Source organism: Aythya marila, assembly GCF_965140915.1.
Source record: "Aythya marila genome assembly, chromosome: 13".
Lineage (NCBI taxonomy): Eukaryota > Metazoa > Chordata > Aves > Anseriformes > Anatidae > Aythya > Aythya marila.
In genome coordinates this window covers 18,260,494-18,284,547 of record NC_139054.1, presented here as the reverse complement: position 1 = coordinate 18,284,547, position 24,054 = coordinate 18,260,494, and the positions used below count along the sequence as shown (strand labels likewise).

General features: G+C 40.4%; 1 protein-coding gene across 1 annotated transcript in view; it reads left to right on the top strand.

Annotated features, from left to right (window-relative positions):
• The window catches only part of COL4A5 (collagen type IV alpha 5 chain), an 86,985-nt gene that overhangs the window by 39,450 nt on the left and 23,481 nt on the right, over nucleotides 1–24,054 (top strand). The window contains exons 9-32 of the mRNA XM_082771239.1: nucleotides 1,149–1,229; nucleotides 2,241–2,303; nucleotides 2,802–2,837; nucleotides 2,963–3,004; nucleotides 3,113–3,205; nucleotides 5,433–5,486; nucleotides 5,593–5,649; nucleotides 7,711–7,755; nucleotides 7,856–7,909; nucleotides 8,084–8,125; nucleotides 8,607–8,739; nucleotides 9,579–9,752; nucleotides 10,900–10,983; nucleotides 12,225–12,317; nucleotides 13,497–13,567; nucleotides 13,774–13,965; nucleotides 14,412–14,580; nucleotides 15,230–15,322; nucleotides 15,413–15,517; nucleotides 16,120–16,217; nucleotides 16,482–16,632; nucleotides 17,253–17,366; nucleotides 20,942–21,109; nucleotides 23,810–23,899. Coding sequence (XP_082627365.1) covers nucleotides 1,149–1,229; nucleotides 2,241–2,303; nucleotides 2,802–2,837; nucleotides 2,963–3,004; nucleotides 3,113–3,205; nucleotides 5,433–5,486; nucleotides 5,593–5,649; nucleotides 7,711–7,755; nucleotides 7,856–7,909; nucleotides 8,084–8,125; nucleotides 8,607–8,739; nucleotides 9,579–9,752; nucleotides 10,900–10,983; nucleotides 12,225–12,317; nucleotides 13,497–13,567; nucleotides 13,774–13,965; nucleotides 14,412–14,580; nucleotides 15,230–15,322; nucleotides 15,413–15,517; nucleotides 16,120–16,217; nucleotides 16,482–16,632; nucleotides 17,253–17,366; nucleotides 20,942–21,109; nucleotides 23,810–23,899 — 2,302 coding nt within the window. The remainder of the gene's footprint in view (nucleotides 1–1,148; nucleotides 1,230–2,240; nucleotides 2,304–2,801; nucleotides 2,838–2,962; nucleotides 3,005–3,112; nucleotides 3,206–5,432; nucleotides 5,487–5,592; nucleotides 5,650–7,710; nucleotides 7,756–7,855; nucleotides 7,910–8,083; nucleotides 8,126–8,606; nucleotides 8,740–9,578; nucleotides 9,753–10,899; nucleotides 10,984–12,224; nucleotides 12,318–13,496; nucleotides 13,568–13,773; nucleotides 13,966–14,411; nucleotides 14,581–15,229; nucleotides 15,323–15,412; nucleotides 15,518–16,119; nucleotides 16,218–16,481; nucleotides 16,633–17,252; nucleotides 17,367–20,941; nucleotides 21,110–23,809; nucleotides 23,900–24,054) is intronic.

The window sequence follows — 24,054 nt, the reverse complement described above, 5'->3', positions numbered from 1 at the left end:
CGTCCTTTGGAATCTGGAGTGAAGTTCTGAAAAAAAAAATAAAAAAAATTGTTTCTAGACCTCTCCAGTGCAACTAACTAGAAATTCTGCAGAAACTTGTCTCAGTTTTGGTGAGTAGAAGTAGCAGACAGTTTTCGGAAGGTCGTTCCCTTGGGAGTGTGAGGGACAGCATCTGTGTTGTGAGGCATCAAGTTAGAAAAATGCTACCAACATCAAAATGCTCTAGTATTCCTGTGCATGCTCAGGAATGCTGTAAGAGATTGAGCAGTAGTGACTAAAAATATTGAACTAAGGGAGTAGTGCAACATTTTACATTCCTTTTGAAAATGTGCTCCTACCGTATAGATTACTTATGTAGATGACTTTTTATTTCCTACTGTAAATAGTCTCATACTCTCATTTTGGACCTTAAGGACTCTTTTTAAGTCTGGTGGTGTTGTTTTTTGGTTTTGTAACCTTGACCTGGTTTGAGCATGGGTCAAAACATTCATTTCAGTTCAAGTCTATTTAAAAATAAGCTTGACCTACAGTTATTCCAATAAACTCCTGAAAGGATAGCATAACACGTTGATGCCAGGAAATTATGACTCTTAAGCTGAATTGTTCTTCTCAGCCCCTTTCTTTGTGAAGATACTAAAATGCAAGCTGCTCACAACACTTTGAAAAGATATTCCTTGAAATCGGTAACAAATTGTACTTTAATTTTAGCTCATGAAGCATGACTATTGTAACATACTCAATATTAATCTCATGAGGTGGGACACTGGAAGAAGCTGAAAGCCTTTCTTCTGTCATGTCCTATCTGTTGCTTTCACATGGAGCTAGAATATCTCTTTCTGAAGCATTTGTATTTCAATCCCCCATAGTCTTTTGAAATTTAGATCTGTGCTGATATATTTGTACACACAAAATGAGCTCTTAACAGTTGGTAGTTTAGCTATTTAGAGAATCCTCCAAATATGCAAGGATCTCCCTCTTTAAAAGAGTTATTTCTTTGAAGAATGTAATGCTTAAATTTTAAGGGTACTGCTAGGGTATAGGATAACTCTATCAGTTTTAAGAGCCACTGTTTGCATTCTTTGGAGTCAGAATGGTTGTAAAGATTTGCTGAAAGTGCTAGTAAATAAAAACAGCTGTTTTTCTTCTAGGGTGAAGCAGGTGAAATAATTACATCTTTGCTACCAGGACAGAAGGGCGACCCAGGTTTTCCAGGTCTTCCAGGGATACCTGTAAGTAGTGTAAATACTACTGAATTGTGTTCTGCCAAAGAGGTGCAATGAAGAGTATTTCAACTATAGCACAATTGGAAAATTTGGTGCTAGGGTTATTTTTAATGTACCTCTAGTTTATGGCTTGAGTGAAAGTGCGTCTCTTAACAGGGTGGCCCACAGAGGCCAGAAAAGTCCCCTTTTCAGGAAAGCAGTGTCCAGCAAACAGCAGTACTCAGTTACTGGCTTGCTTCTCTGTTTTCCTTTCCTGTTGCTACTTCTCAAACATTCTCTGTATCAGTTCTGGATTTTCCTTCCCTTTTTCACCCTGAGGTAAAGTAACATCTGCATTTTTGAGCTGCAGCCACTATTTTCAATGGTGGGAAGAAAGGGCAATGTCTCAGCTGTTCTCCTCATGTTGCACCTCCTGAGTAGTGTTTCTGTTCTCCCAGCAGTCTTCTGTGAAAACAGCTAGTGACTCCAGGCCCTGTGCTTCCCCACTGAGCCATTCATTGCTTTAGTGTAAGAACAAGGGGAGCAGAAAATGAGTCTATCAGCCTGCACTGGAGAGAAGCCAGAAACTCCCATTTCCTGGTACAGAGAGGCAAGCCCCAGGCTATTCTGACCAGACTGAGCCTGTTAGCATTTCTGTTCCTCTGATCTGTGCTTTCCTATTGTCTGTTTCTGGCTGGGAGGAATTACAAATACAAAGTGTTTTGTTGTTCTCTCTCAGTGCATTGAAGAGAAAGAAAGAGCAAAAGTAGTTCAAAACAAACAAAAAAGCATTCCCTTATCCCAGCCAGAGAGATGTACTGATGTTGAGAGCAGAACACTCCTGGCACAGCACACACTCCTTTAGGCTTTTCATCAAGAACATATTGGTAGGTCAGTGGTCAGCAACTTTGATTTGACATGTATGGGATGTCAGCTGTGGGTTGTTCTTTTTTTCCTTGAAGTTCTTGCATTTGGCCCACTATTATTTTTTTCTGTAATAAGGTTCCTCTCTGATAGACTCCTCCACTTTTTCAACAGGGCCCACCTGGCTCCACGGGAATACCAGGTCCAGTTGGCCCTCCAGGGCCCCCAGGTTTGACGGTAAGCTTCTTAGCCTGTTACCCCTAAAATGTTAAATGGGGTGGTTGCTTCTTTGTTTAATGCCCTCAAAGGCAAATAGGCGAAGTGCAGAGGTTTTGGTAGCTGTGACTTGGTATGAATACAGTAGCAACCGTGCACTCAGTTGACCCTGGAGCTGCTACTGTGCACATTTAAATGTGATACATTTAAAACACTCAGCCTGTTCCCAGAGCTCTTTTTGCTTTAAATCATCAAATCTTTGTGCAGTCTCCGTATCAGTGTGAAACCCCAGAATCCAGATTTAGTTTATTTAGACCTGTATTTTTAATCCTTTCATGTTTAATACCTACTAAATTGTATTTGAACCTCTCGCTTTGTTTCTATCTATCCATTAAGTTTAGTAGCATGAAGAGCAGCACTTAAAGAAAGGCATATCCATGTGCCTTGTCAACATGGGTATAAAAGTGGACATGCAAAGTGCTTAATAGAGTGACTTTTGTTTTCTTTTTTTTTTAATAGGGACCTCCTGGTCCACCAGGGCTACCAGGACCTAAGGTATTTTCTTTCCTTCATCGATGGTGGTGGTTGGCTTTTTTGTTGTTGTTTGTTTGTTTTGTTTTGTTTTGTTTGTTTTTGTTCATTTGTGAATTCTAAGGTCTGACAAGTTTGGCTTCTTGCAGGGTAATATGGGCTTGAATTTCCAAGGACCCAAAGGTGAAAAAGTGAGTAGGTGATCATGATGATATTTTTCCTTATTACTTTCAAAATACTTGTGCATGCTATTTTGGCTTGTACTGCCTGTAGCAAACTGCTGTCTTCTTGCACATTAGGGTGAACAAGGTCTTCAGGGACCTCCAGGGCCACCAGGACAAATTGGAGAACAGAAGAGACCAAATGACATTGAGTTTCAGAAAGGAGATCAGGTGAGTGGGAAACTGTACCCATCTGCAATGAATGTGATCAAGCTGCAGCCTCCTTTGGTTTGACTCATATATACTTATGTCCTGCTCACTGTACAGAGCTTCAGTTATGTTTCCTAAAGTACAGAATGTTTCAAGTCTGAGTAGTTTTCCTTTAATAGAAGGCATGCCAGTTGCATTAGCTCAGTTACTTCTCTTAATAAAGTAACTGTCCTGCAGAACAAACTGTCTCAGAGGAAGTTCGTAGTAACAGTAAAAGCAGTTAAACTGCTCTCATTCCTTGGAACACCCAAACTGAGATTTTCAAAGCTGTGAGAATTCTGATTCCCACTAATTAACCAGCTCTGTCATCTATTGTGAAGAAGCCTTTCAAAAGTTTTAACTCAATTTCTTTTTTCTTTTGTCTATTTTTATTATTATTTTTATTATCAGTGATGTCCCCAGATCTTTCTTCCTTGTGGTCTCAATAAAGTGCTTTCCCTGTTTCTGGCCTCTCAAAAGTAATATCAAGCCATATTGTGGCAGTAAACTCAAACTGTTGGTTTGATTTGTATGGGTCCTTCCCCACCCATAAGTGCCAAAACATCATTGGGACAATTGACATTTTTAATGTTACTACATTTCTTCCTTTTTTCTTCACTGGGTTCTGGGTTCAAGTTAGAGACAATCTGAACACCACCAGCAGGGTTATGGGTGCCTGGATTTCATTTTTTCTTTGAAGCTTCTGTGGTATTTTCAAATGCCACCCTGAGTAGTAGAAGGACTAAGGTAGATATTTTGAGGCAAGAGTGGTGAGTGGCCATTTTTATGCTCTGGTTATTTTGCAAATGTCACTGTGGTAAATGAGCTCCTACATACCTTTAAACTATTAGTTTCCTCCATCTGTTTTTGGGTCAATTTCTTGCTTTCTACCTTTTCATCTTGAGAAATGTGTCCGAGAGAAGAAGGCTTTTTGTGGGCAGCAATATTTTATGTTGGTGGGGTGTAGGACTGTTGTGCTGTCCTTCATCTTTATCAAAACCATTTGTTACCCTACCTTTCAGAAGAACATTAGGCACCACTAAGGCATTCCCTAGAGCTTTCCACTGATACACATTTGCAATGTGCAGTCATCCTAGAAAGGTCTCTATCCCTGGTTTTGGCTCTTTTTTTGTTACTGAATGGTAGGAGAGAAGGTAAAGAGCATTGCGTGTCTGTATAGTTCTAGTGGAACAAGAGGTGACGTTTTGACTACCCTATAGTTGAAACAAAAATGCAGCTGATTTTATTAGGGTCAGACTATGCATCTGTGTCATCAGGGATCTCTGAAGGATTAATTCTGCTGAAATGAAGTTATCTAAAAGTACAAAATCAAAGCATTCTAGCTACATTTCCTTATAAAGCAGTAAGACAGTCTGAGCACATTGTCTTTGACCATCATTGACAATGATTTCAAGGTTTAAAGACTTATTTATATTGCAACAAAAGTTATACTTGGTAGTACAAAATGAGCAAAAAAAATCAACATTACGTTCAGGTTTCTGTGAAGTGCACACAAGGTTCTGATGTGTATCTCCACATATGACCTTTGATGACTGAAAACTTGAGTGTAAGGGTGGGCTTGTATAAGTCTGGGAGTTGTGGAAGGGAAAAGACTGCACAAAAAGCTTTTGTGGATTCAACAGCCTGTAACTTTTTTGTTTAGGTTAATGCTGAAGAGATTTTATTATCTTGTTTGTAGGTGTAACAAGACAAAATGGAAACCCTAACTTTTTCACAGTGATTTTGATGCTTTTCTGACAAGCATGCTCCTAATGGCCTCACAACTTCAGCAACTGCCAGCAATCTAATGACTGTTGCTCCTGTAATTTCAGCAGGATCTGGCATTTGTTCTATCTGTCCTTCCTTTCTTTCTTCCTTCTTTTTATTATTGTATAGCAGCTGCAGACCACCAAACCAGCTGCTGCAGTGCACGCAGGAGGCATTTATGTCCTAGTGGAGTGAATCATCTAAACAAACAGGATGAGCAGCTAATAAACTTTACAGTTGCACTTGACGATCTGCAAATAAAGAACTGATGTGATCCCTTACTGTTCATAGTACTTGGAAATCTAAATGACAGCAAAAAAAAAAGATTCTATTTTAAAATGTGTGTGAATATATATATGCATATGTGTGTATATATGTATCAACTGAGATACTAGGGAGTGGTGGAGGCTTAATCCTCTTTTACTCTTCTCATGCTTGACAGGGTATTCCAGGTGATCCAGGCCCACCAGGACTTCCTGGGCCACAAGGCCCTCCTGTGAGTAGTTCTCTTCTAGTTCTTTTTTGTTTCACCTGTATCAGAGCTGTAAATTCATTCTGTTTAGGCTTATGGGCTCAGTTTAAGATGATGTTTGTGTGTCCAGGGTCTTCCCGGTGGCGTAAAAGGTGAAAAAGGTGAGCAAGGAGAACCAGGCAAAAGAGTAAGTAGTCTATTTAACCTAACGTTTATCTTTCCAATCAATGTTATCTTTGAGAATTAAACAAATGTTGAAATCAGGTGAGGCCTTCAGCCTCTGGGTAAGAAACTTCTTTCTTTTTTTCCATAACCTGGCAACATAATATATGGTTAATGGTGTAATGCTTCTAGCTATGGATCTCTCAGGGCTTCATGATAGAATTATGTATATGTAGATCTTAGTCTGGGGGGACAGAAAACTAATTTGAATTCTGTTATCTGGTTACATGTGGAAACCTGCTTCAAAGTTGTCGGACTCCTTGGCTGAAGCAGCAGTTTTCTGTTTCCTTTTAGAGAGGTTCTTCATTCAGTTTGCTATTTACTGGGTTGCCCAAGCAGCATGAGATTGCTGTATTTCTAAGCTGGTCTATGTAAACTCATTCTCAGTGGGTTTGCTTGTGAGGTGAGTCACAAAAACAAGTCTTTGAACATCGCATAAAGACCAAAAGTCCATTTGTCACTTCTCAAGTGACTACTTCTGTTTATATACTAACTGGGGAGGGGACGAGTCAGGATAGCTGCATCCGGGGACAGCATGAATCACTTTGTTCCTGTCTAGACTCAATCCATCCTGAAATTTAAATTTACTTGAATATCACAGCTCAGAAAAGCTGAGGAAGACAACAGGGGTGTTAAGAAATAAAATGAAAATATCATGGTTTGGACTGGCAAAGAAAATAAAAGCTGCTACCAGTTCAAAGCATTCTGTGTTCTCACTTTTATAGCTCCTGAACCTATATTGATGTCAACATAATGGGCTTCTTTGAAAACCAGGACACAGGTCTTACTCTGGTTAATTGGACAATATATAAACACTGCTTAGAAACATATTGGAGTTAAGTTTTCCAATTTCCATAGGAAATAAAGAATATGGAAGAAAAATCTCCAGTGTTCTAGATAAAATTCTTGTTAATTGCTGAGATTTCTGGGTAGGCTTTGATTTGCCTTCTCATGTATACATAAGAAATCAGGCAGATTTACAAAGCCAAAATTCACATTATATTTTGAATTGTATTTTCCAAGTTGCTTCTCTCTGCAAAAGTAATTGGGAACCACATAAATTTGCAAAGATGGGAAAGGATAAAAATCCCAAACGGATATGTCAGATGCTTTTTTCTGGAAGTTTTACCAACATTTTTCTTTTTTATTACTTTGAATGTTGCATATTTAACATGCAGTTTTGCTGTTAAGTGACTCTAAAACTGGATTTTAGAGCTTCATATTATGTTTTATGGCTCAGACACATTTCAATTTGTTTATTTTTGAGAATCAGAAATAATCACTGATATTAAAGACTTCGGAGATCACATTATAGTACACTAGATCTTCTGGTCTTACTATCAATTTCTCCTTGATTGAGAGTTAATCATGTCACTGTGGTGAAACTCAATCCCTAGTGTAGTTCCACCAGGTGTCCGCGGTTCTTACTGCTTTTGTAATGCTAACAGCAGGCTCACCCAGCGGATGGTCTGGAATAAAATGCAGCTTGCACTACTTTCATTGTAGCAATGACAAATCTGTTCAGCAAAAATGTTTTTAGAATTTGCTTCTTTGAGCAGAATAGGACTTTAAATTTTTATTGATACTGTTCTTCAGAAAATTGCATTTACTTTAAGGGATAGTTGAAATTCAAACACAGATGTGTTTGGTTTTAGTTTCACTGGCCACAGTATGCTAATTTCCTAATTACATACTGTGTTCTGTTTTCCAAGTAAAGGACTTCTCTAATGTTAAAATAAAGGGAATTATTAAATGCAAGGAATTAGTTAATTGAAGATCATTTCATGCTGCATTCACAAAATGTTTCTTTGAGACTTGTCATGTTTTTGTGCCCTGTTTTTCAAAAAGAAAACCTCACTTCAGTAGCTCAGTTGATTCTACTTGGTTAGTATCTTTGAGGTATGTGTCATAAGAACTGCATTCTAGAGAAAGTTCAGTTTCTTTAAAAATGGGAAGTAACTTTATTTCCACAAAAAATCTTCACTTTTGAAGCATTTTATTTCAATGCATATTTATGTCTTTGAAGGGAAAGCCTGGCAAAGATGGAGAACCTGGTCAGCCTGGTAGGGATGTAAGTACCTCATACATTTCTGATCTCAGCAGACTACTTACAAGCTTTTTTTCTGATATTGAGAAGATCTGATTGTGATTGTCTCTCTCCTTTCTTGAAGGGTTTACCTGGTGGGCCTGGAGTTAATGGTGCTCCAGGAAGAGATGGTGAAAAGGTATGCTGAGTTGTCATTATTGCTATAGTAGCTTGTAAACCTGCCATCATTTAGTTTAGTTCTGGCTGAGTAGTAATTGCATTGCCTGTGGTGCTAGAGTATTGAAGAATATTTGCTATAATTATCTTGTATTCTAACGTGCAATATAAAAAATGCTCTTAATTTCATTTGTAGGGTGAAAAAGGTGACACTGGTCCTCCCGGTCCCCCTGGAAGTGTAAGTTCCTGTTCCATTCTTTTTCCTCTGCATTTGGTTGACAGCGTGTCTCATCATAGTTCTGGGGTGACAGTGAGTCACATCTCCAGGTACAAACAAAAACTAACAGCACCAGCAAAGTTTTCATATGCTCACTAATAGAAATAATTATATCCTTCTTTTGAGATAGATCCTGTGCTCTAGGATTTGCAAGGCTACAAAACCAAGGGTAGACTATTACCTCAAACCAGCAGAAATTGAGGCAGCTCCACTGAAGTCTTTTCTAACCATATTGTCCTGGCAATAAAGGTACTTTCTATTGGAAGTACTTTTTGCTGTAATTTTATTAGGTAATTCAGTGGAGTGGGAAAAGTGTCTTGTCGTTAGTATAAGGTTCAAAGTACACTGAACTTTTCCTCCCTTACATCTCTTTATCTTTTCAGTGACTTTTCTTGGCTTAGTAATTAACAAACCGTTTCACATGAACATGAAACATTTACAGGTCATTTCAAGACCAGGCATTGATGCAACAGTGGGACCAAAAGGTAGCAAAGGATTGCCAGGACTCCCAGGAGCCAAAGGGGAGCGTGGATTCTCTGGTAGGCCAGGCCCACCTGGCTTGCCGGGTTCTCCAGGTAGGAGTGTAAGCATTAAAATAAGTTGTATATTCAAATGTATGAATGGATATTTAGCTTCATGGTCTTTCCACATTCCTTTTGACAGAAGGACTGAGCAGAAAGTAAAGGCAAAACTATATAGAGCTCTATTTTCGAGCTAAATGTCCTTTGCTCATGGAGATAATATGAGGAATTCTGAACATTCATTACCCCTGCTGTGGTGAACAAAGGATGATAATCCTCAATGCTGTCGAACATCCTAGCTTAACAGTCTTAGAGTTAATTTATGTCGTATCAGTTACCCATAAGGCTCATTATCCATTGCATTGCACAGAGAAAGTACTGTGTACCAGAAGTCTGGTACCTGGCCATCAAATCTAATCTTTGCTGCAGATTGGCCAGTAACAAAGAAAGAGGTGATCTGAGTCTACAATGGGAGTTATCTTATATATGCACAGAGAAGAATATTATAACTGTAATGTTACAGCATGTAAATGTTTTAAATGTTTGTTGTTGTTTTTTTTTTCCATCAGTCCTTCCTTTCATATGTCTTTTTGTGGTTTTGTTTCTTTTTGGTTTGTTTATTTTTCCTTTTTTCTTCATAAAATGTTTGCTTAGTTGTTGAATTTCAGCTCAATTTTTCAAATAAAAATCTCTCAAAATAGAAAATGTGCATGTGTCAAAGTGCACATCAACATGTAGATTTTAATTCCATTAAAAAAAAAATCATGGTGTACTTACACAGAAAGACAGAGCCTTATCTGCAGCATGCTATTCATCATCTGTCACTGTCATCCTCACAAAAAAGGTAATTTAAACCTTTGAGCTATCAAGTAACTAAGTTCTTCCCATCGTAGGGGTCACTACTGTTGGTCCTCCTGGCCCACCTGGCTTACCTGGTGAGAGAGGACAGAAGGGAGATCCAGGTTTACCTGGTGTTTCCATTCCTGGACAGCCTGGACTTGATGGACCACGGGGACCTCCAGGACCTCCAGGTCCTCCGGGACCACCTGCACCATCTGTTCCTCCTGGTGAGTGATGATCATATAGACAGCAAAGAAAAGAGAGTGAATAGCTTTGACGTCCGTTCTTCTTGTTGTTAATTCTTCCTCCAGAGATGTAGTTTATCAGCAGCTGAAGCCCACAAGATTCCAAACTATTCATATGTCCTCCACTCCCATTGCAAATCAGGACATTTGTAGGAAAGCTCTGGCCATAAAGATGATTACAGAATTTTTGAGTTCAATAGTGTGGGTTGCAATCTGGTTTTATCACGCTTCTTTCTACCTCAGGTAGTCCTGCCTTGACTGATCAATGAGATTCAGATAGACTGTAGGAGGATAAATCTTTTCAGGCTTGCGGGACCTTTGTGCTAACTCGCACAGTAATGACAGTTCTCCAGAGCCAGGCAGATTTGGTCCAGTTGTACAAAATTAAGTATTTTTCCCAATTGATGTTAAATCCAATTTGATCCAACTAATGAAAATTACATTAAAATTTACACATAAGGCAGGAGGTAACCACTTTGCTTTCTTGAATAAACTTAGCTTTTGTGATATCATCTAATCAATGCTTGGAGGGGCTATGGTACCAGAGGAGTCAGAGGAGTAACTTTTGACAGAATTCCAATTTCATTTCATAATTATTCTAGTGTGTAAACCATACAAAATTAGCTTAAGAGTGAACACTTGGGGTGAAAGCTTCTAGATCATATCTTGGATAAGGGAAGTGGGAAATGGGAGATGGAATTGAGAACTGGAAGGCTGTGGTGGAGATAGGCTAACATGGTTTGGAGAGGAATCCAATGTCTAGATGGCATTGGCATGTTAATTCTCCTCAATCTGATGACATTTTGTATGTGTGTTTTCATGATCCTAAGCTAAATGTAGTGTAGAGGTGGACACGGACAGGCTATGGGAAGGAGGTTGTGAAGCTAAGCTGGTGATTGTTGTTTAATATCCACTGATTTGTTTTCTTTTGAGTTTGGATTACATAGATGGGTTTTAGTAAACAGCCCAGTGTTTGAATTACAACAGTGTTTGGTCTGTGATCTTGTGTTTATATTAGAATATACACACACAAATACTCTAAGTACTTTTTTTTTTTTTTTTCTGAATACATGTATTTGGTGCTGCTGTCAGTCTAACACAAACTGACGATTAAACTTCTGCTTCTTAGGTGAAGGGTTATGTGAACAGGGGCCACCAGGTCCTCCAGGAATTCCAGGACAACAAGGCTTTACAGGGGAGCGAGGCCAAAAAGGTGCAGTGTCATGGCTATCGCTTTTTTTTCTTCTCTTATTGTTAAAGCTTGTTAAAGAATATAGCCTGCATTAAATGAGGGTAAATAGTGTCTCTTTCCAGTAGAGATGTGTGCAGATGTTTTACAGTTCTGAGCAAGAAATCTTTTTGTTTGAGCTTAGGATAGTCTCTAGTGTAAAAGCACAGGAATCTCAAAGTGACCGAGGGTTTAACCAATCTGAATGCAAGCCTAGTATGGGTCATGATTAAATTAAGGTGGAGCTTCAGGTTTATAAGTACCTTCCAGGTAGATAGAAACTAAATATATTTGTAACAGCAATTGCTAACTCCATGTGAGAAAGTTTTATACTTCATGAATAAGTTTGACAGTTTTTATGGAAATCAACACTGAAATTATAAATGCAACATTCATAATTTGAGTTAGTCAGTCTAGAATGAGTTTGTCTGTTTGTTTGGTAAGCAAAGAAAGACATCTTTAATGTGTATCCTTGTTCCCAAAAAGACAACCTTGCAATGAGGATGCTGATATGGGTAAGTGAGAATCTTTTCCTAGCTCAACCATGGACATCTTAGATGACTTTGGGCATCTTAATTTTGTACTTTATTCAAACAGAAGTATTTTTTTTTCCTGGAGATTGTAAGGATTAATTATCCTTAATGAAGTGCTTAGATACTGCAGTGATGTATGTCGTAGAATGACATGCCTGTATGTGAATGAAATTCCTAAACTTCTTGAAACCATTCCTTCTGTTTGCTTTTGTTGTTGTTGTCGTTGTTGTTTTTAATTGTATATGTTTAGCCTACTGTCAAGTCAATAAGATATTCCCAATATTTATTTTGCACTCTTGGAGTTTAAAGTTTAGGATTTGGGTACGTGTGTTTTGGAGTTGTAGTTTAAAGTATCTAATACCTACTTCGGAAGATGACTCTTCTGCTAAGAATCCACAGTTTCGTTCTTGATTATTGAAAGCATATTTTCTGTTCTGTTTTGTTTCATTCTGCACAATCCTAAGTAAATTCTAATCATATCTGACTGTTGGTTCTCTGACTGCTGGCAGCCAAAAAGCTTCAGTGTGGCCTTCATGGGGGAAGCCTTCTAATATTTAAGCATCATGTAATTACGTAAATTCACTTTGAACTTGATACTACAGGCCAGTAGCAAGAAAGCAGTTGCTGTTGTGCTGGAATTTTTAATGTTTTCAAAGATGCTCAAGTATGCTTTTTCAATGCAACTCTTCATAGGTGATCAAGGAGACACATGCTTCAACTGTATAGGAACTGGAATATCTGGGCCTCCTGGGGAGAGAGGACCACCAGGACCTCCAGGTAGTCCAGGTAAGGCTGTGGTCTTCCTTATTTTGCTTAATACATTCTATAAAGATACCTTCATATTTGAGTATCTATGTATAACTGTCTTGGTTTCAGTTAGAACAGAGTTAATTTTCTTCCTAGTAGCTGGTGGAATGCTGTGTTTTGGCTTAGGATGAGAAGAGTGCTGATAACACCCCGATGTTTTAATTGTTGCAGAGCAGTGCTTATACTAAGCCAAGGACGTCTCAGCTTCTTGCTCTGTCCTGCCAACAGGCAGGCTGGGGGTGCAGTAAGAGCTGGGAGGGGACAGACCCAGGACAGGTGACCCAAACTAGCCAAAGGGGTATTCCATCCCATCTGACGTCATGCTAAACAATACATAGGGGTGGCTAGCCGGGGCGAGGGGGCCGGACTGCTCAGGGTTAGGCTGGGCATTGGTCAGCGGGTGGTGAGCAATTGCATTGTGCATCACTTGTTTGTACACATTAGTAGTAGTAGTACTATTATCATCATTGTTATTATTATTACTATTGTTATTATTATTATTGTTATTATTATTTTCCTGTCTTATTAAACTGTCTTTATCTCAGCTCACAGGCTTCACTTTCCATTTCTCTCCCCCATCCCAGAGAGGGAGGGGGGAGGGTGAGTGAATGGCTGTGTGGTGTTTAGCTGCTGGCTGGGTTAAACCACGACAGTATGACACTAATAATTTATTGTGTATTGTGTGCAAATTGAGTTGCACATTTGACAGCTCTGATATATAGGTGGTCCATGTCCTATCTTGCCCAGCCGGGGAGTATTCTAAAGAAACAGATTGCACATATGTAAAACAAGCACTTAGTTTTGAAAATCTGGTCTTTCAAAAATAAATTATCTGATCAAAGACAGGCTTACAAGCATTCTCCCCACTGAAGGTGTATGGCTTGACGTATATTTAACTGAAAGAGAAAAATTAATTTATATTTCTTGCTATTCCTGAAATGATAGAGATGGAGCTTTCTAAGTTGGACATTCTTGGGCACTACTGATTTGACTTAGAGTTCCAAATTTTGTTCTGCCAAAATAAAATTAAGTTTTCCAGAAACACTTGCTAAACCTTGCCTGGTTTTAAAACAACTTAGATATTATCTTGTAGAAACAATATGTTTGGTATTTACAGGTTCTATAGTTTTATGTTTTATCTTTTTCTGCACTACTCAGGTTCTCCTGGTTTTCCTGGACCAAAAGGTGAAAAGGGGCTTCCAGGATTAACTGGCCTTGTAGGGCCACCAGTAAGTGGTGCTGTTATGTTTTGTTGGGAAAACAGCATGCCATTTGTCTTATATATTTGGTAGAGCTGCATACAATAGATACAAATACTTGTCTTGTATGAATACTTCTTTTTTGTCCCTTAGCTGGCTTGAATGCATAATCACTATGCTGTACCAACCTCAGAGAGGAGCTGAAAGGAAAACTAAGTATTTTCTTTTCCTCTCAGGGATTCCCAGGGCCTCCAGGTGCTCCTGGAAGACCTGGTCCTAAAGGAGACCCAGGGGATGTCCTGACTTCTCCAAAAATGAAAGGTGAAAAAGGAGACCCTGGCTTCCCAGGACCTCCAGGTCTTCCTGGCATAGATGGTACTCCTGGACGAGATGGACTGCCAGGTCTGCCTGGCCCTAAGGGGGAACCCGTGAGTTCCATTTTACGCTGTATTTGATGGGACAAATGTTTTGGGAAGTCTTGGATGAGTTTGGGGTAGTGCAGATAGGGGGATGATAAATGCATATTTTTCTGAATGTGACTAACTCAGTAATTCTCTTCAGTAGATGCTAATCTAGTGATAATGTACAGAGTAGTCCCTGCTACCCGTCAGTGACTAAAAATAAACTGAGACTTCCCTAGGACAGAGTCAGATAGTCCCTTCTGCCATTCTCTGTATTTCACCTATATGGTGTGAGGAATTAATTAGGTGTAGACCTTACCTCTACCATGTTAATAAGATGCAGACAGCTAATGGCCTTGAGGGTTAGAAGGATAAAAGTTGCAAAGAGTTTCAAAACAGAACTAATGAAGTTATTTGTTCCTTCACTAGTAAATATGTGTTCCTCTTTCTCATCTTGCTCTTCCTTTTTTCAGGGCAGTGTTGCATTCAAAGGAGAAATGGGAATTCCGGGTGACCCAGGAATACCAGGTCTTCCTGGAGACAAAGGACTTCCTGGACCTCCTGGTTTTGGTCCACAAGGCTCACCTGGTGAAAAGGGCATCCAAGGTGTATCAGGTCGCCCAGGGCCTCCTGGAGTTCCTGGTAAGTTAGTCTCTTTCCTCTTGAACAAAAAATGTATGATCAAGTTTTTTTCCATTGGCTCTGGGTAGCTTTCAGAAGAAAATGCTTTCAAGCTTCTCCCAAAGGCAGTGCAGGACCTGGTGTTTGGAAGCTCCCTTACTGAACTGAACCACAGAGTCGCAAACTGAGCAGAATTTGTATATGTTACTGTAGCCATTTGACTTGCCCTTCTGCTCTGACATCTAGAGAAGTTCATCTTGATTGACGATAGCGGTAATGCACTGTAACTACTACCTGGTTTATGCTTAATTATGATGCATCTACAACTTTTTGAAAACAAAGGTTTGCTTTGAATGAGTTTGCTTTTGTTACTTTGTTGTCAGCTGTACAGATCCTTATCAAGTTGTACTGATGTCAGCTATGGAAAATACTATTCACGTGATGGTACCTTGGAGGAAGCTAAAAAATGACCTTTCAAGAAAACTCTCTTACATAAACTGTATGTCTAAGCCTATATGGGGCTTAGGGGCAGATAGCCTATTGCCTAGTCTTTCTGGTCTTTAAGCTCCTTGTAAGCTTGGGATGTGGCTAGCAACTTTTCTTTCTCTTCAGAGAATTACAGAAAATAAACTCCCTTTGACTGATACATATTTCCTCTTCTCTGCTTCAGGTCCGAAAGGTGAACCTGGTCAGACTATTACAGAACCAGGAGTTCCTGGCCCCCCTGGTCCTCCAGGAAGAAATGGTGACCCAGGCCTTCCAGGTAAAGCAGCAACTAGATAACCATGGAGTTCCAGGAGCTTTTTATTCTGGCTGGCTCTTGATAACTCAGTTGATTTTCTTCTTTTTACAGGGGATCCTGGTCAGCCAGGTCAGCGAGGGTTGTCAGGCATCCCAGGTGCAAAAGGAGAGCCAGGTATTCCTGGCATTGGACTTCCAGGGCCACCAGGCCCAAAAGGTATGGTTGCATAATGTTGCTGTATTGTACCAGCTGAAAGAGGGGACATTGAGGGTTGTGCCTCTCTGCATTGTTGTAGTCAATTCATATCTCTAGAATCCTTTTAAAAATGTTTGTCTTGAATTCATACATATTTAGACTTTCAGAAATATCAGGAAAAAAAAATATGCTGAATTCTCATTCCTCTGTTGACTGTACTCCATTTTATGATAGCTTACGTTTTTCAGTAATCCCAGGATACAAAAGCCAATGGGAAAAACTTGGAGAAATTGTGAACATTTCAACTTGACTCATTATTGATAATTGATCTCCAAATGGTCTCTCAAAATTGTATTGTTTCTGATGTGAATTGTTTGTAATTTTTGTTAGAGCACACAGAAAGGGAAGTACCCTCCTCTAAGTAGAGTCCCAGAGGTCCTTTGTGGGACACACTGCATACTCAAAGCTCTCTCGGCTAAATGGGCACCCCCCAAGTATGCTTGAGCAAACAAAAAAATACTTCTCAGATTGCTTTTCATGATACCTGAACATTTCTGGAAGAGTTGTTCTAATGTTCTCTAGTGTCCTCTCCTCCGCTGCCCTAACCTCCATGTCATATGTAGGTTTCCCAGGAACACCAGGCCCCCCCGGAGCTCCAGGAACTCCAGGCCGACCTGGTCTAGATGGACCCCCTGGACCACCTGGTTTCCCAGGCCAGAAGGTCTGTGCTTGCTTGTTTAATACAAAATTTAATTTTCTTGGAAGTGTTTTTGTATTAGTGCGAAGTCAGTAGGGAGTTTTTCACCACTTGTCAGCTTTTGCTGGTGGGGAAGTCACATTCTCTATTTGGAGTTTGAATGAGGGTAGGAAAATGAAATTTAACTCTTAAGACTATGGGCGGTTTTTCTTTGCTGCTCTAACATTTTTGGGAGAGGTTAAACTCAGAACCCTTCCCTTTTTAAAATGCATTGATTCTAATCAACAGGGGGATCGTGGATTTGGAGTTCCAGGACCAACTGGACCTCCAGGACCACCAGGCATAAAAGGAGTTCAAGGACCCAAAGGTGATCCTGGCTTCCCAGGAAACCCTGGTCTTCCAGGACGGGCAGGTTTTGATGGAACTCCAGGGCCCAAAGGTATGGTGGAGTCTTTCTGTTCTCTGTTGAACTTTTAAAACTGTAGATGAAGTGGGAGTCACATGGCAGTTAAATACAAGCAGAACAATTACGTCAGGGTCCATTTTTCCAAAGGACATCAAAAGGAAAAAATAAAATAAGAGCAAGGGAGTAGATAGCAGTTTGTGGGTTAGTATCTGAAAGTCTGTCACCTGGTGTCAAATATTATTATGGGACAGGGAGTAAAACTTTTCCAAAAGGATAGTTAATTGTTTTGATACTCTTCAAGTAGAAGCACCGTGCATTAGCAATGTGTGAATTCCTACTGTTAATCGTTATCTGTATTACACTGCAGACTATGTCTGGTGTGCTAGAGAGCATCTGTTGAGTTAATGGGAATCGTGATGCAAAACCACGTCTCTGTGTAGCCTAGAAATGTAAACTGCATGCAGTCCATAGAGAGAGCACAAATCTCTGGCTTGCAGAAATAGCCTCTGAAGTGTTTTATTTTCCTGTATCAGATCCATATTTGTTTGCATGCAAGGACAAGATTTCAAGTACCATATGCAGGCTTCACTCTGCATCTGTAAGCAAGCATCTCTGAACTGAATTCACTGTCTAACTAAAGCATGTTCTTTTAGGTGACCCTGGACCAAGTGGACCACCAGGACTCCCAGGCCCACCGGGCATCCCTGGCATCGGAGGACAAGGTCCACCTGGACCTCCGGGACCTCCAGGTCCTGTTGGCCCACCAGGTAAAATTTACATGAATTGTACCCTCAGGTTATTTCTGGCATATCACAAGCAGACACTTAAGGTCTCACTGAACAGATAAAGAAAAATAGCAAGTTTGTCTGTTGGAGTGGTTGTCTTGCCAGTTAAGTGGACAAAACTTGGTGTGTCATGTTTATTACCAAATTACATTCAGTCCTGCTGTTTGCATTATGTAGAGAGGTCTCAGGGGTGTAAAAGCCTGCTTTGGAGAAGACTTGGAGAGCCTCAGCAGAGATTCTAGGAAGTGTTGTGCACAGGTAGTAGTAAAATCTCTATGAAATACTGTTCAGTAGCACAATGTCAGTGCAGAGGTTTTGAGGGGACAGACGAGGAAGAAAGCTGCCCTTAGATGTCTGTGCTGTCTCTGAAGGGAAGTAGATTGTATTTCATCTAAAATGACTGCTGACTATTGAAGATAGGAACTTCTTGCATCTCTGTGCACATCGTTCTATTCTCAAAGCTTATTTAGGGAAGTTCCTTGTTTCCTGCACTCAGTGAATGATCCTGCTGTGCACCAACCCCTCATGTTGCAAATGCATGGCTGTCAACTAGTGAGAACATTCTCTGTGGACTTAAGCCCGCCTACTGCTGAAACATTTCAAAATCCATCTGGTTCTTGCCGTGCCTGTATGACTGTTTATATTGCATGTCTGTGACCTACACTTTTTGTATTTGTTTGGATGCCGCTACAGGGGCTGGCATCGTTCACAATGCATGTTGAAAAAATTATGGTCAGTTGTTAAGAGCAAGAATCACAGACTGGCTGGTCTTACTCAGATCTTTATGCACTGCAAGCTGAGACTCAGCAAAGTGCTTCTCTTTAAGGTAGACAAGTGTTGGAGTAAAGAGGCCCCATGGAGTTTGATTTCTGCTCCAGTACATAGAGTGTGGATCATACTTACATATATTATTTCCACTAGTTTCCCAGTTGGGAAAGGAATGTGTGTGATTGCTGCATCAGTAAGCCTTGAATATGTTGAGTGTTAAAAAACTATGGACTGAAGGAGTCTGAAAAATGTGCACAGAAGGTTCCTGAGCCATCAGGTAGGTTCTTCACCTGGCTTACTGTGCTTATCGTACCTCTCCTGAACTGAAAGCTGCTTTTGAGGCTAAATGGAAACAGAAGGCAACTCAAGTGTGTGTTGCTGAGGAGAGGTATTAGAATGGTATTAGTTTGAATGTTTCATACTATGCATGTTCTTTTATCTTCTTTAACATCTTTTCAAGTATTGGCCAGAACTTGATTTCATGTGATCACAGATTTATTCTGCAAAATATCAGTTTTGACAAATGCAGAATTACTAGTAGAGTCAGTGTGCTGAATTGCTTGTATTTTCACTCTTCATGTTTGTACTGACCAATCATAGTGGCTACTAATGGCATGGTGGCTCTGAAATCTAGTGCATGGCTGAAGCTCCACTTGAGTGGTCCTCGTTATTTCATTTGACAGCACAATGTGCTTTCCATTCCTATATCCCAACCCTTTCCTCTTGTCTTACAATTCTGTTTTGATTCTGCTGCTTTACACAACAGTAGAGTAACATTTCTGGGGGTCTGTTTTTCAGGTAGTTTGGAAAACTCTTGAGTGGCTTTCCTTGTTCAAATTTTCCTTTCTCTACAGCACCACCTCTTAAAATAATTTGCAGTAACTCAACAACCTTCTTTTTTTTTTTTTTTTTTTTGGAATGTGTGGCAAATTCCTCTAGAATTTATTGTGTTGTCTATATTATTCCAATTGTGATATGGTCAGACTTTTGAAAACCAGAAATTCAATCACAATTAATTTATATTTGCTAAGTATCTTTATCGTGCTAATTACTAAGTTTGTTCTACTACTGGGGTAAATGTTACTTCGACTTTTTTTTTCAACTTGCTGATAGAGACCCATTTAAACATAACACATACAATCCCTATCCATCCTCTGGTATTGTTTTTTCTCTGCAAAGTAAGCAGTTCCAGGCACATGACACCATAGTTTAATGCAGTGGTAAGCAGCTGCCAAAGGGAGCATGCTTATAATTAACAAATACAAGTCAAATACAGTCAAGAAAACTTGATCTGCCTTTTTAGCATGCAAAAAGCACATGAAAACATCACTTCTAAGTTTGTTCATGCCATTGAGAATGGGGGGCCCCATCTGTTAGAGCAATACTTCCTTGTGGTTATTTATGAGGTTTTGGCATAATGTCATAATCCCAGTACATTATGCTGGGGCATGTAACATGTAATATACCATCTCTGCAAGTAAAAAGATGTACATTTGAATAATAGAAGTCTGGGAAAACAAAACAAAGCAAGCAAAGAAAGAAAAAACATATTTAGTGTTTTGTGTGTGTGTAGAAGAATCTTTTTGAAAATCCCTATTTGAAGGGTTTTACAGGCATACGATGCAGATCAACAAGAAGCTAACTGGTAGGATGTACTCTGCTGTTCAAAAGGTGTCCAAGCCAGTGTCTGCTACAGTTTCATGTAAGAGTTCAGAAGAATCTTGTTCCCCGCTTGTGAAGAGAGGGCTAGACAAGGAGAGGGAATAATCCAATTTTTCAAAGAATGTTTCATCAATATTTGAAAATACCTCACTTGTGTTTTTGTTTCTATGTACAATTGTGGCTGTGCTTTGAACAAGATCCCCCAAGGTTCCTTACAGTCTGGTTTCTCTTACTGCATTAGTGTTGTATTCTTTGTACTTTTGTATTTTTGTTTTCAGTAACTTTAGGGTAGTGTTTTAGTTTTTGTTTGCCTTTTTTTTTCTAATCTCTATGTGCTTTATTTTGTTTCCTAACTTAACGACTATTACAACTCCTTACTGATACCTGTCTCAACTTCCTGATGAGCTCTAACTCGTTGGCTTTTGAACCTCAGGTTCCCCAGGTACTGTGGTTTCTTTACCAAAGCCTTTTCTTAGCTTCAGATTTAAGAAAAATCAGTTTTTGTCTGCTACCTTTCAAGAATGAGTACCATCACTGTTACAGTGCACTGGAGGGAAACAAGCTTCCCAGTTGCTTCAGCAGCATCTCGAGCTCCATATCATTAGTATTAAACAATGTTGAGCATATTTTGATAATTCATATTTTTCACTCAGAGAAATGTAATGCAATGCAGAATGCTAGCCTTCAAAAATATTGAGCTGATGTTGTCTTAGAATGCTATAAAATAGAATCATTAATGGAAATATAAGAATTTGTGTATACTTAAAGACAAAATACAAGCCAGACTAAAAAATCTTGGCTTCTTGTTTTATTAACCAGACTTAAATGGCTAATGAAGAAAGTTGTTCTTTTCCTTTTGAGGATTTATTCAACTGCACTTACTACAGTTTGGTAAAATTTTAGTAATGCTTCTCTTCAAGAGAAGCTTCAGGAGAACATGGCCCTTAATGCCTGGGACATAATTAAAAAAATAAATGGTTTTAGAAGAATTGCAGGATTTTCATCAGTGCTAGGAACGTACTGCAGATAAAACTTGTCTGTTTGTACAGTACCGTGTCCAGAGAGAGAGAGATTTCAGCTTTGCCTTACTTTTTGCTAAAAGATTGTGTTTTAACAATGTTGTCTAGGGTTACAAGGCGTTCCAGGTGAGAAAGGAGATCCAGGTCCTCCAGGCTTTGATGTTCCTGGTCCTCCAGGTGACCAAGGAACCCCAGGCTATCCAGGACCCCCTGGCCTCCCAGGACCTCAGGGTTCACCTGGACCACCAGGCCGGGATGGCGTTCCTGGATTTCCAGGTGAGTTTTTTACCTGTGGACAAAAATCAAAGTTGGACAAAAACCAAATGTTCTTTATGCTTGGACATGTCAGCTTAGAGAGCTTCAATGTTTATTCTATTCATTTAAAGTTGGATGCATGTAACTATTACATTTCATAGTTGATTTTTTTTAATTATAATTTCTTGCATTAAAATCCGTGTCACCTTTCCACTCTTCTCTCTAACTTGACACATATATTCTCCATGTTACTGTTTCATAACTTTCAAATATGACTTTGATAATCTTCATTATAACAACTTCATTTTGTGATAGTTTTCCAGTCAATGCTACAATTTAAAAATCAAATTTGTTTAAAGGGAGTTATGAGAAATGCAATCAATTGGATCCAGCACATAGTTTTAAATACTCATTTCCTTATTCTTTGTGTTAGTGTTTTCAGTTATAGCAGTCTGTTTCTCCCTCTGGACGGGAAATCTCAAAATGAGTTTTGAGAATCTGTCTTTTGATAAAGGAGTAATATAAAAGGTTCTAAAAGTAAAAAAGTTCTTTACTGCCGTTAAAGATAACAAAAAACGTTTCTATAAATACATCAACACAAAAAGGAGGACTAAGGAGAATCTCCATCCTTTACTGGATGCGGGGGGAAACTTAGTTACAAGAGATGAGGAAAAGGCGGAGGTGCTCAATGCCTTCTTTGCCTCAGTCTTTAGCGGCAATACTGGATGTTCTCTGGATACCCAGTACCCTGAGCTGGTGGAAGGGGATGGGGAGCAGGATGTGGCCCTCATTATCCATGAAGAACTGGTTGGTGACCTACTACGGCACTTAGATGTGCACAAGTCGATGGGGCCAGATGGGATCCACCCAAGGGTACTGAGGGAACTGGCAGAGGAGCTGGCCAAGCCACTGTCCATCATTTATCAACAGTCCTGGCTATCGGGGGAGGTCCCAATCGACTGGCGGCTAGCAAACGTGACGCCCATCTACAAGAAGGGCCGGAGGGCTGACCCAGGAAACTACAGGCCTGTCAGTTTGACCTCAGTGCCAGGAAAGCTCATGGAGCAGATCCTCCTGAGAGTCATCATGCAGCACTTGAAGGGGAAGCAGGCGATCAGGCCCAGTCAGCATGGCTTTATGAAAGGCAGGTCATGCCTGACGAACCTGATCTCCTTCTATGACAGAGTGACGCGCTGGGTGGATGAGGGAAAGGCTGTGGATGTGGTCTACCTTGACTTCAGCAAGGCTTTTGACACCGTCTCCCACAGCATTCTCCTCAAGAAACTGGCTGCTCTTGGCTTGGACTGGCGCACGCTTCGTTGGGTTAGAAACTGGCTGGATAGCCGGGCCCAAAGAGTCGTGGTGAATGGAGCCAAGTCCAGTTGGAGGCCAGTCACTAGTGGCGTCCCCCAGGGCTCGGTGCTGGGGCCGGTCCTCTTTAATATCTTCATCGATGATCTGGACGAGGGCATCGAGTGCACCCTCAGTAAGTTCGCAGATGACACCAAGTTAGGTGCGTGTGTCGATCTGCTTGAGGGTAGGAAAGCTCTGCAGGAGGATCTGGATAGGCTGGACCGATGGGCTGAGGTCAACTGCATGAAGTTTAACAAGGCCAAGTGCCGGGTCCTGCACCTGGGGCGCAATAACCCCAAGCAGAGCTACAGGCTGGGAGAGGAATGGTTGGAAAGCTGCCAGGCAGAGAAGGACCTGGGAGTGATGGTGGACAGTCGGCTGAATATGAGCCAGCAGTGTGCTCAGGTGGCCAAGAAGGCCAACGGCATCCTGGCTTGTATTAGGAACAGTGTGACCAGCAGGGCTAGGGAGGTGATCGTCCCCCTGTACTCAGCTCTGGTGAGGCCGCACCTCGAGTACTGTGTTCAGTTTTGGGCCCCTCGCTACAAGAAGGACATCGAGGTGCTTGAGCGGGTGCAGAGAAGGGCGACGAAGCTGGTGAGGGGCCTGGAGAACAAGTCCTACGAGGAGCGGCTGAGGGAGCTGGGCTTGTTCAGCCTGGAGAAGAGGAGGCTCAGGGGCGACCTTATCGCTCTTTTTAGGTACCTCAAGGGAGGCTGTAGCGAGGTGGGGGTTGGCCTGTTCTCCCACGTGCCTGGTGACAGGACGAGGGGGAATGGGTTTAAGTTGAGCCAGGGGAGTTTTAGGCTAGATGTTAGGAAGAACTTCTTCACTGAAAGGGTTGTGAGGCATTGGAACAGGCTGCCCAGGGAAGTGGTGGAGTCACCATCCTTGGAAGTCTTCAAAAGACGTTTAGATGTAGAGCTTAGGGATATGGTTTAGTGGAGGGCTGTTAGCGTTAGGTTGGAGGTTGGACTCGATGACCTTGAGGTCTCTTCCAACCTAGAAAATTCTGTGATTCTGTAATGTATTTGTAGTTGTCTTTTTGGATTTCAATTAAATTCAAGTTTGCTTACAAGCAAGTATTTATTTTCCAAACCTGGGGACTAAACTTATTGGAGGTATAAATATGCTTTTTACTGAAATGATCACTGTGCTACTGATTTTCTTCCCAGGACTTAGCTGTGGAAAAATTGGTAACATTTTTGAGTATTCTTTCTGATTTAGATCAATGAAGTGTTTATAATTTCCTTAAAACATAGTTCAGGCTCTATGTGCCTGTTTAATAATAGCATAGTGATGCAGGGAAAAGGTAGATACTGATGGATTTGGGTGTTCTGAATGACAATGGTGATTCAATGTGTTCAGGTGCCAAAGGTGAGATGGGCGTCATGGGAGCCCCTGGGCCTCCAGGCCCCCCAGGAACTCCTGGAAGAAATGGCCTTCCTGGCTCAAAAGGTAATGTTTGTTTTATTTCACACTGAAGAGAATACAGAATGTCCTGTATGGAAAAAGCTTCATAATGCTAATATCTACAATTAATTACTGGGATCCACAGGCACTATCTTCTCAACAGAACTGATATTCGTAATTCCTTTGCAGTTTTAACCCAT